Here is a 15,560-nt window from a genome sequence, read left to right on the forward strand (position 1 = left end):
TGTGTGAACTCCGCTGAGTTTGAGGGATTGAGTTTTTTAGAATACTTTCCCTCTTTGTGTTGCTATCTAAATGAAACCTGCTTTATTAAAAAAAAAAAAAAACAACACGTACTTTATTGTTTCACTAAGCTCTTAATTTTAAAAAACTACTAATAAATTTAAAACTAATTTAATAAAACTACTGATTTAATAAAACTACTTTTGCGGAAGAGTGGTCAGGCACTGGAATGGGCTGCCCAGGGAGGTGGTGGAGTCACCGACCCCAGAGGTGTCCAAGAAATGTTGAGATGTTGTGTTGAGCCACGTCAGGAAGAGGCACGGGAAGAGGTGCGAGTTCAGGAGGGATGGAGGTGCTTTTTTTCCCCTAAGTGCATCCCTTGGCATTGACAGCCGGTTGTTACTGTGAAGTTAGACAAAGTAGATGAGCTGAGGTCTTGGTAAAGAGCTCATTAGTGATGACAGTGGTGTCAGCCTGCTAGAGGAGTGCTGCCCTGTATCGCTAGTCTGCCTCGTGGCTGAGAAAGGAAAGCGTTACAGAACGCTGTCAGCCTGGAATGATTTGGCAAAATTGCGAATTACTGAAATGAATCTTATCTCTGAGAAAATATCTGCTGCCAGCTAGCTGGGTATCACTGGTGGAGAGCACGGTATGGTGGCTGCAGCAGCTCACAGGGAGCGGGCGGGCAGGTGGGGGGGTTTAGACAGGTTGGTAATCTCCAAGCCCTTGCACCAGGCGCAGCTTGCAGCCGTGCGGTGGCACTTTGCACATGCATGTATTTTCACCAGCATGCGTGTGCGTGGCTTTATGTGTGTGCACGACTTTCTGTGCTGTGCCCCTGTTCCGTGCTAGTTTGTAGTGCTGTGAAATAGGCTGGAACTCGCCTGTTGATCTGGTAAAGCCAAACTTCTCTTTGAAACGTGTCCTGGAAGACAGCGCAGCCCCTGTGCGCGTTGTTGGTGCACAAACAGCACAAAATCAGCATGAGCGGCGCTAAGCCCGGAGAAGAGGGATAGCTGAGAACCAAGGAAACGGATTTTGCCTTCTGCACAGAGTGCAGCCGTGATTGTCTTGGAGCGACGCCTGGGAGGAGTGTAATTGTGCAGAACTGCAGCGCGTCAGAGCAGAAATAATGCTATGCAGCCCAATGGGCAGGAATGCTGCCTGGGAGCTTGTGTGAGGACACAGAGCTCCGCTGGAAGAGAAAAGTGGCGAGGAGCTGAGCAGGAGAGGAGAGAAGAGCCTCGCTCCCCCGGCTGTGCTGGTGCATCGCTGGCAGCAACGTGTGCACCTGTAGAGCTGCTGCTGCCCAGCCCCGGCGCTGCTCTAAAGGAGTCATTTCCCACAGGGAAGCACACAGCAACCTGCCGGAGATGTTCTGCTGTTTCGTTGGGCTCTCCCTCCCCTACTTCGTGAACACCTTCACAACCTCAGGAAAGTTGCCCCTCAACAGAAGTCTTGAGGAAGTGTTGGAAATCCCAAACATCTCGGGGTTCTTTCCCTGGGATAACGACACGCTGGCCGACTGGCAGAGCTTCGTGGGCAGGAGCCGGCACGGAGCGGACTCTCAGCACGTCGCGCCCAAAGCTCTGCTCATCGCGGCGTACTCCATCATCATCGTCCTCTCCCTCTTTGGCAACGTCATGGTCTGCCACGTCGTCATCAAGAGCAAACGCCTGCGCTCGGCCACCAGCCTGTTCATCGTCAACCTGGCCGTGGCCGACATCATGATCACGCTTCTCAACACGCCTTTTACGCTGGTAAGACGGGGGCAGAGGCCTTTCTTGGTGGGAGGGCTGTGGCCGCAGCTCAGTGCATTGGGCCGACCTGCTGGGACACAGAGGATGTGCCATAAGGGCGTTGAAATCTCTTTAGTAGCCTCAGCAGTCTGGCAATGATCCGAGGCAGAAAGAAACTGCTATTTTAAGGCATCTTTTACACAGCAGAAGTAATTTTGTGCCAGAGGTGGAATCGTACGGGTTGGAAGGGACCTCTGGAGCCCATCAGGTGTACCCCCCTGCAAACGCAGGTTCCCTATGAGAGGTTGCTCATTTATGTCTGCGCATATAAGCGTGTAGGCATGGGCACAAGTGCTAATGTCATTCTGATTCCAGGCTCGTTTTGTGAACAGCTCGTGGATATTTGGGAAGGGGATGTGCCACGTCAGTAGGTTCGCGCAGTACTGCTCGCTCCACGTCTCTGCCCTGACCCTCACGGCCATTGCTGTGGACAGGCACCAGGTGAGAGCTCTCTTGGCAGGGCATAATTAAAATGAGAGAGTGCAATCCATGTCCTTTCTTTCTCAGCTCTCAGGTTAATGTAAGATGCACGAAGGGCTGACAGTGCGGTGGAGCAGCTCTTTGCTGTTAGATGGAGAACAGCTCCACGCCTGCAGCAAGGTGGGACGTGTCCACTCCCAGCTAGGAACAGGAGCTCTGCGGATGGTGATCCAGTCGCTCTCAGGCCAGGATGGAGTCTGAGGGCCTGATAGGAATTCACACGGGCAGCTGTCCCGTGTAGGAGGCTTGTTTGGCCCCAGTGCTGTGGGTGTGGGGACATCCTGCTTGGTGTCCAGCAGCCCTGGGACGTCTCACTCCACGTGAGAGGCAGAGGGCTGGTGTTTGTCATGAGCAGGGCAGAGCTGCTGCTGCTGGTAGTGGGATCAAATCTGGGAGCAGTCACACAGTACCAGGTTGGATTCACCCCAGAGCCACACGAAACAGGCTGGTGGTGTTGAGGATTTTTGCATGCTGAATGTCTGTGTCTAGTAATAGATGTAAGGCTGGAAACATATGAAAAAATTTTACTATTGTTTCCTGAAATGGCATGAGCCTGAATATTAGTTTGCTTTGAACAGGTTATAATGCACCCTCTGAAACCTCGCTTACCTATGGCAAAAGGCATTATCTACATCTCTATAATTTGGGTCATGGCAGCTTGTTTTTCCCTCCCACATGCTATCTACCAAAAACTCTTCACTTTTGAATACAGGTAAGGATGATTTTCCTATATTGGTGTATTTTCCTCTAGTCTCACTGGAGGCCAAGTTCCTGAAGGTTACACATTTTCTATTGAAAGCCCTGAGCTCACGCTGAGGTCACCCAGATAGAGGGCTGGTCTATAATTTACATCAATTTCCATTTGCAATGGCTGATATCCTCTTCTATTTTTTTTTTTTTAATATTTATTCTGTCACTCTAATCACACAAAATAGGACACAATGTTCAGGAACTGGCACGGGCGTTCTATTTCTATGCACTGGCATTTGGGTAGGCTTTAAGGGCCCTTCCAACCCAAACTATTCTGTGGTTCTGGCTATTTCTCCCTTTGCAGTGAGGAAGTTACCCGGTGCCTGTGCCTCCCAGACTTCCCTGAGCCAGCTGACCTCTTCTGGAAGTACCTCGACTTAGCGACCTTCATTTTGCTCTACGTCCTGCCCCTGCTGATCATCTCTGCTGCCTACATGACGGTGGCCAAGAAGCTCTGGCTGCGCAATGTCATTGGGGATGTCACCACCGAGCAGTACTTTGCCCTTCGCAAAAAAAATAAGAAGACTATAAAGATGTTGATGCTCGTTGTCATCCTCTTCGCCATCTGCTGGTTTCCCTTAAACTGCTACGTCGTCCTGCTCTCCAGCCAAACCATCCACTCCAACAATGCCCTGTACTTCACCTTTCACTGGCTTGCGATGAGCAGCACCTGCTACAACCCCTTCATCTACTGCTGGCTCAATGACAGCTTCCGGGCAGAACTGAAGGCTTTGCTCAACATCTGCAGAAAACCTCCTGGCCCTGCAGAGCAGAGGCTTCCCTCCACGGTCCCTTCCTACCGACTGGCGTGGCCTGAACACAGCCACTTCAAGAGGCTGCAGGTCCCTCGTGTCCCTGCCTCAGCCTCCAACAGCCACTTAGGAAAGATGGACATCTCTGCAGTTGAGCCCATAGTAGCTGTGAGCTAAATGGTGGCCCTGGGAGATGGATACGGACCACGCTTAGGTTTGGCTGGAGCCAGGGAGCTGGAAAGAAGTGGAGCCGTGGCCTAAGCAGAGACTGTGCCAGCTCCCGTGGTTGCACCGAGAAGCCCAGCTCTGCAGCTGGTAGTGTGAAATAGATGTATCTCTGATGGTAATGGCATGGAGACCCCAAAGGGAAGAAAGCAAACCTTGCCGGGAATGAGCTCTCTTTTTGTCTTGATCAAGCTGACTTTGGGTCTGCTGGCTGGGAGGGATTCTCTGCATGTGTCTCTGTTATCTGCATGACCACGTATTTGTACCACTGGGGCCATTTGTGTGCTTTGCTGGTATTTAAACCCTCAAGCAGCAGTCTGATGACATCAAGCCTCCCTCCCGTTAGTCTCTCAGTAGAAACACAGAGACAGTAGAGAGAGAGAGGCAGAGGTTGCTGGTTTTAATTTTTTTTTTCCCTTTTGTGAAAATACCTTCAGGGAGTTGGAGGGATAATAAACAGCCACTGAAAAATGGAGCTGTCTTTTACATCGCAAACAATCCTTCTAAGGTAGGGTTGAAGAAAACTTGGTGGCTATTCTTTGTGTAAATAGATGGCGAACACCAACCTGTTAGCTCTGCGTCTGTTGCCAGTGCTAAATCACACAGAACTGTACCTTCATGAAACAGGCAGAAATATTCATAAAGCTTTAATTCAAATAGAGAACTAAAGCCTGAAAACCTTGGACATACTGTCCATGGTCGGAGTACTGATGGTTGATCTGAGTTGGGACTGGGGCCTATTAATCAGAGAATCATAGAATGGTTTGAGTTGGAAGGAACCTTGATAGGTCATTGAGTCCAACTCCCCCACCGTGACCAGGGACACCTACAGCTCCATGAGGTAGGTGCTCAGAGCCCCATCCAGCCTGGATCAGATGCTTTTGATCAGAGCATCTCTACGTTATTGCCAGGTGGTGGCTGAAGAATCCCACAGTATGCCATTTTAATTTCTCTATTACTGTTTCTCTCTTTTCCTGTAAAGCACCTGGGAATTTCTCAGATCAGACACTTGCAATATTTCATCAACTAAGATGTTAGCTCGCTGAAACCAGTTCATAAACAAACTGCTGTAATGATATCTGTGATAGCAAGTAATAAAAGAGGAAGATTTTGCAAGATATCCTCTTGTGAATGAACAATTTTAGTGCATTTAAAGACAGGTGAGATGTGTCCTTCATGGACAGACATTAAGAAATTGATAAGACTGCAGCTATCTGGTGTAGATTGCAGAAATTAATGTTCTTAGCAGAAAAAAATATCAGATTCTGAGCAAGACAAACAAAGGAGCATTCAAAAAATGTTGCCTTGTATTGCACAGGGAAACAGTCACTTTCTCTGTGCTGCGGCAATTAGCTTTGATGGAGCAACAGAGCGCCCTGTTCCACATTCAGCTTATGGCAGCCAGCAGGGAAGTGAGAAAAACCTTTGTTATTAATGGCTAAGAGTGGGAAGAAAAAAAAAAAGGAGAGACAAAAAATACTTTTCCCCAGTGTCCTGTAATAAACTTCTTCTGAAATCATTTTAAGACTTGTGTGGGTTTTTCACACCCCAGTGCCTCAGGAGCTGCTGCCACTCCTCATCATAGAATCTTTAAGGTTGGAAAAGACCTCTAAGATCATCCAGTCCAACCCCCACCATGCCCACTGACCATGTGCCTCAGTGCCACATCTCCACAGTTCTTGAACACCTCCAGGGACAGTGACTCCACCCCCTCCCTGGGCAGCCTGTGCCAGTGCTTCACCACTCTTTCTGAGAAGAAATGTTTCCCATTCACTCCGTTAGGGCTCATGACAAAAGGTCCCTGATGTGCAGAGCCCTTCAACAGCCCTTCCCATCCTGTGGCAGCAGACTCAGACTACAGCAAACAAACCTTTGGGAATTGCTCTGTCTGGTGTATGGTGGGGACACAGGGATGGGGTTAGTGGGCATGGTGGGGATGGGTTGGTGGTTGGACTAGATGATCTTAAAGGTCTTTTCCAACCTTAATTGTTCTGTGACTTTGGTTCTGCTGGTATTGCTGGAGGTCCAGAGCTCCATCTGAGGGAGCTTTTGCTATGAGAGGAATCGCAGGTTTAGTCTTTGATCAGGGCTGATGGGCAGTGATGAGTGGTCCAGCAGTAGAGTGATGCAAGTGATACTCTGCCACTCTTGTGCTTAAATACAGCTTTGCCAAGCTGGAACTTTTTGGGCTGAGCCATGTTTTATGTCAGAAATCTCTTCTTCCCTTTCAGTAAATGTAATGGAGTTGTTTTCACTCGCATCCAAATGTTACAACAGGTTCTGCAGCTACATCCTTGTCCTTTAGCTCCATTTGACACGAGAGTCTGAACTCAGGAAGATGTTCTTTCTGGAGGTGAAGGTAACCTTTTGCCATCTTAAGACTCACCTCCTGTAGGTGCAGTTTGCATCCTTAAACAACTACATACATACATGTTGCCATGACACAATACAGAAACTTGCCAGCAAGCTAACCTTCAAATGCCCATGGCAGTGTTGGCTCTGGGTGGGTCTGAGCAGGGCTCCCGCAGTCACAAGAACCTGTGTGAAAAACCCTTCTTCAGGCTCTGCCTATGCCCTTCTGGATCCAGGCACAGAGAGGCTGTAAGAAGTGCAAGAGCTGATTTAATTACAAAGGCTCGGAGGGATGGACCCGGCAAAAAGAAAAGTGGATTGGGCAGCTGATGGCCCATGAACCTGAACAGCCTGATCTGGGCCTGTGCTGGTGCATGGGTCCAGCGGTTTCGGAGAGAAGAGGACAGAAGCAGGCAGGGGAGGGGCAAGATCATAGGTGAAGCACTAGAAATGGTGCCCTTCAGAACTGTACGTAATACACTCAGCTGCAATGTGTTTAATGTGGTACAGGGCAATTTCCAGCCAGCACTGTCTTCGTTTTCTTCATATCTGATTTGGGATTCTTGATGAATATTTTGCATTCATTGGTGCTGCTGAAATCAGCAGGGGTTGTGCTCTGAGCACACAAAGTACAGTAGAATGCAAAGTATTCCAGAAACATTGTGTCCTGGGCAATTTAAATTGGGCTTCTAGGCTTGGTGGGTAATATCATACCTCAGCTCTGTTGCAGATCAGAAGGTTCTTTTAAAATGTAAATAAAGTCACAAATAAAGTCATTACACAGCATTCATGTGCTGCCTGGATGGTTGTGAAGGGATGGTCTGAGTGATGAGAAAATCAGATATATGTGCAGCGTGGAGATTTTCTTCCATTTTCTCCTTTGTGCACATGTGCCTGCTGCAGCTATGCTTTGTGCTGTACGTTGGTTTTATCAGTGGGCAGCGCTTTGGAACAACCATCAGAGAGGTGGTTTGGTAGCTGGCCTTTGAAGGGCTCATCATCAAGAGCAAGCCTGCCAGGGACTTTGGTGTGAGAAGGGACTGGTTGCTCTGGAGCGTTGTGAGTATGCTCTTGGGAGGCTCTTCTTCCCCGCTGGTAATAGAAAGCATCAAAGTCCATTGTGAGGCATTATGGAAGGTCCTTTTGCTTTATTTGACTTTCTAAGCAGGTTGATTTTTCCCAGTCCCACGCACATCCCCATGTACTAGAAGCACCCAGTGCTTGCTGTGTTCAGGTGACCTAGCCAGCCTAGCCAGGAACTGGATGATCTTTAAAGTCCCTTACAACTCACACCATTCCATTATTATATGATTATAGGATCATCTTGTGACTAGAGAATGCATCCTCTGGAAAATGAATAAAAGAGCTCAATTAAGGTTGCATAGAAAAGTTAGTGCTGGCATCTCTGGATGGGTAGGAAGGGCATCTGATGTCATCTACCTGGACTTGTGAAATGGTCTTGTACCACATCCTTATCTCTAAATTGGAGCAATATGGATTTGAAGGCTGGATGGATAAATAATTTGAAGGCTTGGTGGATAAATAATTGGTTGGATGGTAGCAGCCAGAGGGTATGTTGTCAATGGCTCTGTGTCCGGGTGGGTGTTGGTCATGAGAGGTGTCCCCCAGAATTCCATCCTGGAACCGGTGCTCTTCAACATAGAATCATGGAATCCTTAGAGTTGGATCTTTATCAATGACATATACAGTGAGATTGAGTGCTCCCTCAGCAAGTTTGCTGATGACACCAAGCCGAGCGGTGCAGCTGATAAAAGAGAAGGAAGGGATGACATCCAGAGGGACCTGGGCAGACTTAAAAAGTGGGCCTGTGAGAACCTAATGAGATTCAACAAGACCACAAACAAGGTGTTGCAGTTGGGTTGGGGTAATCCCAGATATGTGTACAGACTGGGAGAAGTACTCACTGAGAGCAGCCCTGTGGAGAAGGAATTGGGGATTCTGGTGGATGAAAAACTGGACATAAGCCAGCAGTGTGCCCTTGCAGCCTGGAAGGCCAACAGTATACTGGGCTATGCCAGCAGAGGGATGGCATCAGGGAGAGGGAGGGCATTGTCTCCCTCTACACTGCCATTGTGAGGCCCCACATGGAGTACTGGGCCCAAGCCCCTTTCCCATTACAGGAAAGATGCGGAGCTGTTGGAGAGGGTCCGGAGGAGGGCCACCAAGATGATCAAAGGGCTGGAGCACCTCTCCTATGAGGAAAGGTTGAGGGAACTGGGCTTGTTCAGTGTAGAGAAGAGAAGGATGTAGGGGACCATCACTTCCCTGCTCCTGATGGCTGCACAATTTCTGACACAAGCCAGGATGCCATTGGCCTTCTTGGCCACCTGGGCACACTGCTGGCTCATCTTCAGCCAAGCACTAAACAACACCCCTAGGTCCTTTTCCTCTCTGCACAGTCTTCCAGCCACTCTGCCCAAAGCCTGTAGCATTGCCTGGGGCTGTTGTGGCCAAAATGCAGGACCTAGCACTTGATCTTGTTGAATTTAACAAGGTCCTCAATGCCCTCTTGACCTCAGGGACTTCAGGACTTGCAGGACTGCAGAAACATCTCTAAGCCAAACCAACAGTCCTGTAGGCTTTGGATTTCAGTCTGTAGCTTGCAGCAGCCCCTCCTTCATCTCACTCACATGTGGCAGTCATTTCACTGTTAAATCTTTCCTTGTACTACTGCTTTAAGCATCTTGGATAACATACAAGGATTCACTTCATATCACTTCTTCAAGAGATGTGTTCCCTGGAGCCTGAGACAGATGTTCTGAACTCTTCATTTTTATAGGAGCAGCTTTGGGCTGTCACCAGGGAAACTGAACCAAGAAGACTCTTCGGATCACCGTTTATTCTCCTGGGAACTGTGTCCTCCACAGCCTGGCCCCTGGTTTTTAGACTTGAAGGCTTTCTGTCACTGCGGGTCACAGCTAGAGCACAGCTAGAGCCTCAGGCTTCTGCCTGAGGTTGAGTGCCTTCTGAGGATCCTTAGAGAGGCAGGGATGAATCTAAGCATCACCATGATGTCCTGACTGGAATAAAAAGTGCATTCTATAAAAAAAGAAAAAGCAACAACCAACCAACCAACCAACCCAGCTCAATAACCAAAGGTCTACCAACAATTCCTGGCTCCAGTTCAAAACAATACAATGCAAAAGTATGTATTAGTAGAGTAGTTTTAATAATGCAAAGCTAAAGACAGGTACTGGATGTCCCGGAAGCATGTCATCAGATCTTTAGGTGCAAAACTAATGAGATATGTTGTAGGTAAGTGTAGGAAGTGGGGACCAAACTGATGTGATCTCATCCCTACTGTCTTTTTGGAGTTGTTTCTCAAATGAACTATTCCCAGAAACTTGCCTGGAATTTGCCTTGGAGAAATCTCATTGGAGCAGCCTGAGATACAGATCAGGAATGAGCTGGCAGCTGAAGGAGGACAGCAGGGATCAGAACCTTGATCTGAGTCCCTGGTACTCTTTTATTTAGCAGTGTATACATATTCCCATCTGTCAAACAGACAAATAACCCTTGGAGATTTTTCTCATCCTGCAGTTGTTCTGAGTCGTGAAGCATCCAACAACTCTGTCATCCTACTTCAGCATGAGTACTTCAGTACTACAGTACTTCAACATGAGGAGAGAAGCAAACAACAAAACAATTCTACTGATGCTAGTGGAGACATTTCAATTCCATTGCTTTAGGCACCTCAGGTTTTGAAGTATATGAGAGTTGAAATGTTGAACAGAATAATCACTTCCTGAAATTATGCTAGTATGGGGAGTTCAACCTAAACGACCTTTGAAGTCCCTTCCAACCCAAGCTGTTCTGTGATTTTATGATTTAGTACATTCTCTTGAATATCCTATCATGAGGAAAAAAATGAATTCCAATGCAATATTTCAATAATTTTCTCTTGGCCATCCTGTTGGCTGAGATGTGATTGCATTACCCACACAACAACGTCCAGAAGATTTCTGCCTGCTCAAGCTATACAGAATTATCTTTGCCTTTATGCTCCTCTAAAGAGCTTGCTTCACTTCCTCAATTCTGACTCACATCAAAACCTGCTCAGATCTTCTTCAAAGAGCATTTCCCTCTAGAGGAAATCTGAGAGATATAACCAAAGGAAGTGCAGGATTTGGGGCTGCCTTAACTCTTGACAGTTATGTTTGCAAACATGCTAGTCTTGGTGCCTCATCATCGCACTAGCTACTCCATGTAACTCTGCTGGCTGCACACTTGTTAAAGCAGAAAACTTCCTGAGAGGTAAGTAACTGCTGATCACTTCCCAGGGCAATGTTAGTGCAATTAAAAAAAAAAATCATTTGTGTGTGAGCAATGCTCAGGACATTCAAAGAAATCTATTAGGAAACAACAACTAAATGAGTGCCAGGATATATCTACTATACAAAAGCAGGTTTTGTGATGTCCTTTATAGAGAGTTTACAAGCAGAGCAAAATGAGACATTTTGGTTATGGATTTGGATATTTTGGTGATGGCAGAGTGATGACGAGACTTAGTGCTGTCCCAACCCTTGGAAGAGATCACCTCTTTTTCCATCTTGTTCTCCTGCAAACTTCATCTTTTTCCAAGTTTTGGCTTCTCACTCCAACACTCCCTTCCTCCATCTCTTTATTTCAGTCACTTTTCCCTAATCCAACAAAGGCTCGATTTTCCCCATTGAATTTCTTGGACTACTTCCCTGGCTTTCCTGAGCACAAGAAAAATATGATCTTTGCAAAAGGCTTAAAAACATAGCTGTTAAACTAAGCCTATTTCTGAGTCTACACCAAATTTCACCTTCAAAGTAATGAGGAGAACAATTTGAGCTTTTCAAATAGAAGTGTACCAGAACACCTTCCAAGCCTCCGTCATTGTATTCCCAATGGCTGCCACCTCCTCCTCATCTCTGCTTGCGTATAACAGCAGCTCAATACAACATGAACATCAAGGGACATGAGAATGCCCCAGGTGACCTTGTCTTCTTTGAATTAAAGAAGGCTCTTCTTTGGTAAAACACAAAATGTGTTCAGAAGTTCCTCTCTGGTATGAAGAGCTGATAGACATTCCCAGATCCTGCTGCAACTCTTCTCTGGTGGATTTTTCTCCTTAAAGAAAGTGCATAAGCAAGACAGATCCTCAGCACATGCAGAACATGCTGAAGGCTTTTGCTGGAACAGTGACAAGGAGGATTAAGATTCTGCAGTGAAGACTTCAGCTAACATGCTACCAGCAACGACACAGCAACCTCCACCTCTTGCTTTGCTGTTACCCTCTGAGAACCAGGAGAAGGCAATACTCCCTGACCCTGATGTGCCCAGTGGTGAACCAAAGGGACACGAGATGATGGCTACCTCATTAAAGAGGTGGGAGTGAGAAGTACTCTACTTATGTTGTAGGCCTTTGGCAGAAGCTCTGAGATGGCGGAGTCAGTCTGGCTCTGTGTGCAATAGTGGTGTGTCTGGAGATGTGATTTAGGTTTGTCTAAGCATCTGCCCACAGTTAGAAACATGTTGCTGCTGCTATGGGAGCATCACAACCGTGAGGCAAACGCTGTGCCTGGACTCCAGCTCTTCATCCCTCCTGGTGCTGAGATTCAATGAAACCTCATTTTGTAAGAAAGGAAGACTTCTGCCTGCTCCCTCTGGTGTTGTGGGTGAGTGAGCTCTCTTCTAACAAGAGACTGCAGGTAACTGTTTGGCAGCACTGGCAAAACTGGTGGAGGAGCTGAAGGCATTCTTTGGACCCACTTTCAAAAACACCAGCCTGTACACCAAGACATTCTTTGATGCTGTAAGTGAACAGTATTCCCTAGCTTTGGTTCCAGTGCTCTTTGTAAGGCTCATTTGAGAGCTGTTCTCTACTCAGGTGAGGTTATTCGGGGTTCTAGAACCATAGAATCACAGAATATCCCAAGTTGGAGGGGACCCACAAGGATGAATGAGTCCAACTCCCACCTCCACACAAGACCACCCAAAACCAATTTCTGAAAGTGTTGTCCAAACACTCCTTAAGGTCCAGCAGCTTGGGGCCATGGCCACTGCCCTAGGGAGCCTGTTCCATGCCCAACCCCCCAGGAGTTACTTTTACAGAAAAGATCAGACTATATGTCCTTGGGGTGATCTCTTCTGTTTGTCAGTCTCAGACAGCTACTATTCTGTACTGTTTAAAATCTGCTCCCTTGTCCAGCCTGGTGCATGGGGATGAAGAGCTGCTCTCTGCAGGGAACCAGCCCTGGCCATACTGGAGGAAAGATGAGAATGACCATTGGTTCTCAGATACTCTTGGGCCACATGGAGAGCACAGTCCAAGGAGTCTGATGAGGCAGAGGTAGGACGTGGGAAGGGCGCAGGTACGTAGGGACCAGAATGGGCAGTACAGGATTTTCCTAATTTTTGTAAGCAAAGAAATTGTATGAAAATTTTGGGAACACCTGGTTGTACAAGATGAGTGATCTCCTTTCTTTCATAGAATCATAGTACCATAGAATCCTTAGAGTTGGAAGGGACCACTGAAGGCCATCTCGTCCAACTCCCCTGCAAAGAACAGGGACACCACAGTTACATCAGGTTGCCCATGGCCTTATCCAGCCTCGCCTTGAAAGTCTCCAGGGGTGGGGCATCAACCACAACACTAGGCAACCTGTTCCAGTGCCTCACCACCCTCACTGTAGAAGATTTTTTCCCTATATCTAACCTAAATCTACCATCTCATCCAACCATCAACCCACCACCACCATGCCCACTAACCATGTCAAAATACTCTTCAGAGCTTTTGGCCTTGCACGCTGAAGGAGAGAAAGGCAGAAAGTGCAAATTTCCCCTAATAAATGTGTTGCAAAAGGGTGATAAAGGACTGAGCACATCAGCATGTTAATCAAATACCATCACAGTTTTCCTGTGGAGTTGATAATTTCTTCACGTGTCCTCTAAAAGGTGGAACCTGGGTTTATGTAAACTAAATAGTAAAAGTACATCTGAAGAATAGTCTAGTCTCAAGGAATATCCAATTTCATAAGCTGCAACAAGAATTAAGCAGCACAGAATCACAGAAAATGATGATCTGTCCTGAGGGACAGGAAGCCACCCAGAGTGACCTAGACAGGCTCAGGTGAACCTCATGAGGCTCAACAAAGCCAAGTGCAAGGTCTGCACCTGGGTCATGGCAACCCCCACTGTCAGTACAAGCTGGGGGATGTAAGGATTGAGCACAGCCCTGTCTAAAGGGACGTGGCGGCACTGGTGGATGGCAGCTGGAGACACTCAAGGTCAGGTCGGATGGGGCTCTGAGCACTTGATCAAGCTGTGGGTGTCTGTTCATTGCAGAGCAGCTGGACTGGATGGCCTGTAATGATAGCTTCTAAATAAAATGATTCTATGATCCTATGAAAATTATCTTGAAAACATAGCCTTTATTCTTAGGAAGACCAAATAATGGAAGACCACATAAGAGGAGAAGCGGCACTTTCTGTTCCCCTGAAGTAAATCATGGGAGTTTCCATTATTCTTGACTGTACTGTCTTAGTTAACTGTACTAAAACATCGCAGGTCCCAGGAACAGGCATGCAGAGACATTACTCTTCTCGTAGTTAACCTATCTTCTGCAGGTTCATTTCAACCTTTCTTCCTCCAACAAGAAAACAGAAGTCCACATTGCTTATTTAGCCTTTGGGAAGCACCTCCAAATCCATCAGGGACAAGTACTGCATTGCTGCTATGAGAGGAGAAGGGCTTTGCAGGCAGACGTAAGAAGAATGAAACAAGTGCTGCTGGTCTGAAAAGAAAGCATTTGTGGGAAACATTTCCTACAGCTGTTTTTGGCATTAGGTACCACACACATTTCCCTGCCCCACCACTTACTGATTTACTCTGCCTATGGCTGCTGCATACTAATGAAACACTGTTGAGGCTGAGAAGTCATACAATTCCTCAGTCTCTCTCTTCTCTCAAGTATGCAGAGGTTGTTGTTACCTACATCTGTTCCATTCAAAAATTTGGCAGCAAATCAGGCCTCCACAAGCAAACAGTAGGTTGACCACAGAGTGTAGGACCAGCTCATGCCTCAGCCTGGCAAATATTCTCTACTGCCCTCAAACCCCATCTCTCTTGGACACAAGTTCCTACTTCCAAAGTTCCTAAACCCCATCACCAAGTCAACAAGGCCTTTGTATTCTCTATAATAAACTCTTCTTCAGTATGAATTTCTTTCTGAGACCTAAAAAGTGTAAAGGTTTAAAAAAAAATAAACCCAAACAACAAGCAAACAAACAAACAAAGCCCTACAAATACTGAGCATTCAGTGCTTTTGTACATCTAAATCCCAAATTTCCTTTAGTTCGCATTCAGTTTTGGACATGTTCGGCTGTGCTCTTTGGTAGCTGGTGTGTCTATGTAGTGTGCGGAGCCGTCCTGAGGAGTTCATAAAAGAGAACAAAACAGCCACTGAAACAGAGTCCTTCTCCAGTTGGCAGTGAAACCCACATTGTGTGTTTTAAGAGAAGGCTGGCATTACAATGAGAGCATTCACAGGGCCTCGGTCTGAAAGAGCAATGAAAGACTCTGATTTCTGCTGCTGCCTCAGGAAGTCCCTGAAGACCATGGTAACACTGTTCTGGGGAAGCACGGTGATGTGTGTGGCCATCACCTGCTGGGGAACCTGCTTTAGCAGGGGGTTGGACTAGGTGATCTCCAGAGATCCCTTCCGACCTCTACAGTTCTGTGCTTCTGTGATGCTGTGGTTCTTGGTTCTTCTCCTGTGGTTGTTCTCCTGCTGCTTGGCTGAGGCCTAGCATTGTCCTCTCGGTAGCTGGTAGACCACTGTGGCAGAGAGAATACCAGGGTAGATGGCTTCCATTCTGACTGCCCTTACAATGCCTTCCATGAAGCCTGCCTGCTGGGGCATGGGCTGCAAGAACTGTGGTTCGTAAAGGTGCTCTTGGTCTAGAACCATTTCAGTTCAAGACAATTTGTTATGATCATGCTAGGTCCACGGGGAAAAAAGGTGTACTGCTCTCTGTGTTTCACTTAGATGAACACCCATCATCCCCTGAGCTGGCCATTGACTGAACAATAAGATCTTTGGATAGATCATGCACTTTTACATACAATAGAAAAGATAAAATAATCCAGGAGATAATCCAGAAGATTTTCAGGTGTCAGGAAAACACTCGTGTAGTGATGACAACAATGCACTGA

The 15,560-nt window shown here is 47.0% G+C and overlaps 1 protein-coding gene across 1 annotated transcript; it reads left to right on the top strand.

Moving 5' to 3' along the window:
* On the top strand, nucleotides 125–5,566 carry GPR83 (G protein-coupled receptor 83). The gene is made up of 4 exons (XM_021381842.1): nucleotides 125–1,758; nucleotides 2,113–2,238; nucleotides 2,856–2,989; nucleotides 3,332–5,566. The coding sequence occupies exons 1-4, from the start codon at nucleotides 1,372–1,374 to the stop codon at nucleotides 3,954–3,956; spliced, it is 1,272 nt and encodes a 423-aa protein (XP_021237517.1). The 5' UTR covers nucleotides 125–1,371; the 3' UTR covers nucleotides 3,957–5,566.

The sequence above is a fragment of the Numida meleagris genome, chromosome 1, assembly GCF_002078875.1.
Source record: "Numida meleagris isolate 19003 breed g44 Domestic line chromosome 1, NumMel1.0, whole genome shotgun sequence".
Taxonomy (NCBI): Eukaryota; Metazoa; Chordata; class Aves; order Galliformes; family Numididae; genus Numida; species Numida meleagris.

Excerpts from the sequence above, each read along its gene's own strand:
- GPR83 (XM_021381842.1), top strand. The coding sequence starts at position 1,372 with ATGTTCTGCTGTTTCGTTGGGCTCTCCCTCCCCTACTTCGTGAACACC. Across the intron at positions 2,239-2,855 it reads TTGCTGTGGACAGGCACCAG|GTTATAATGCACCCTCTGAA; the intron begins GTGAGAGCTCTC and ends TGCTTTGAACAG. Across the intron at positions 2,990-3,331 it reads CTCTTCACTTTTGAATACAG|TGAGGAAGTTACCCGGTGCC; the intron begins GTAAGGATGATT and ends CTCCCTTTGCAG.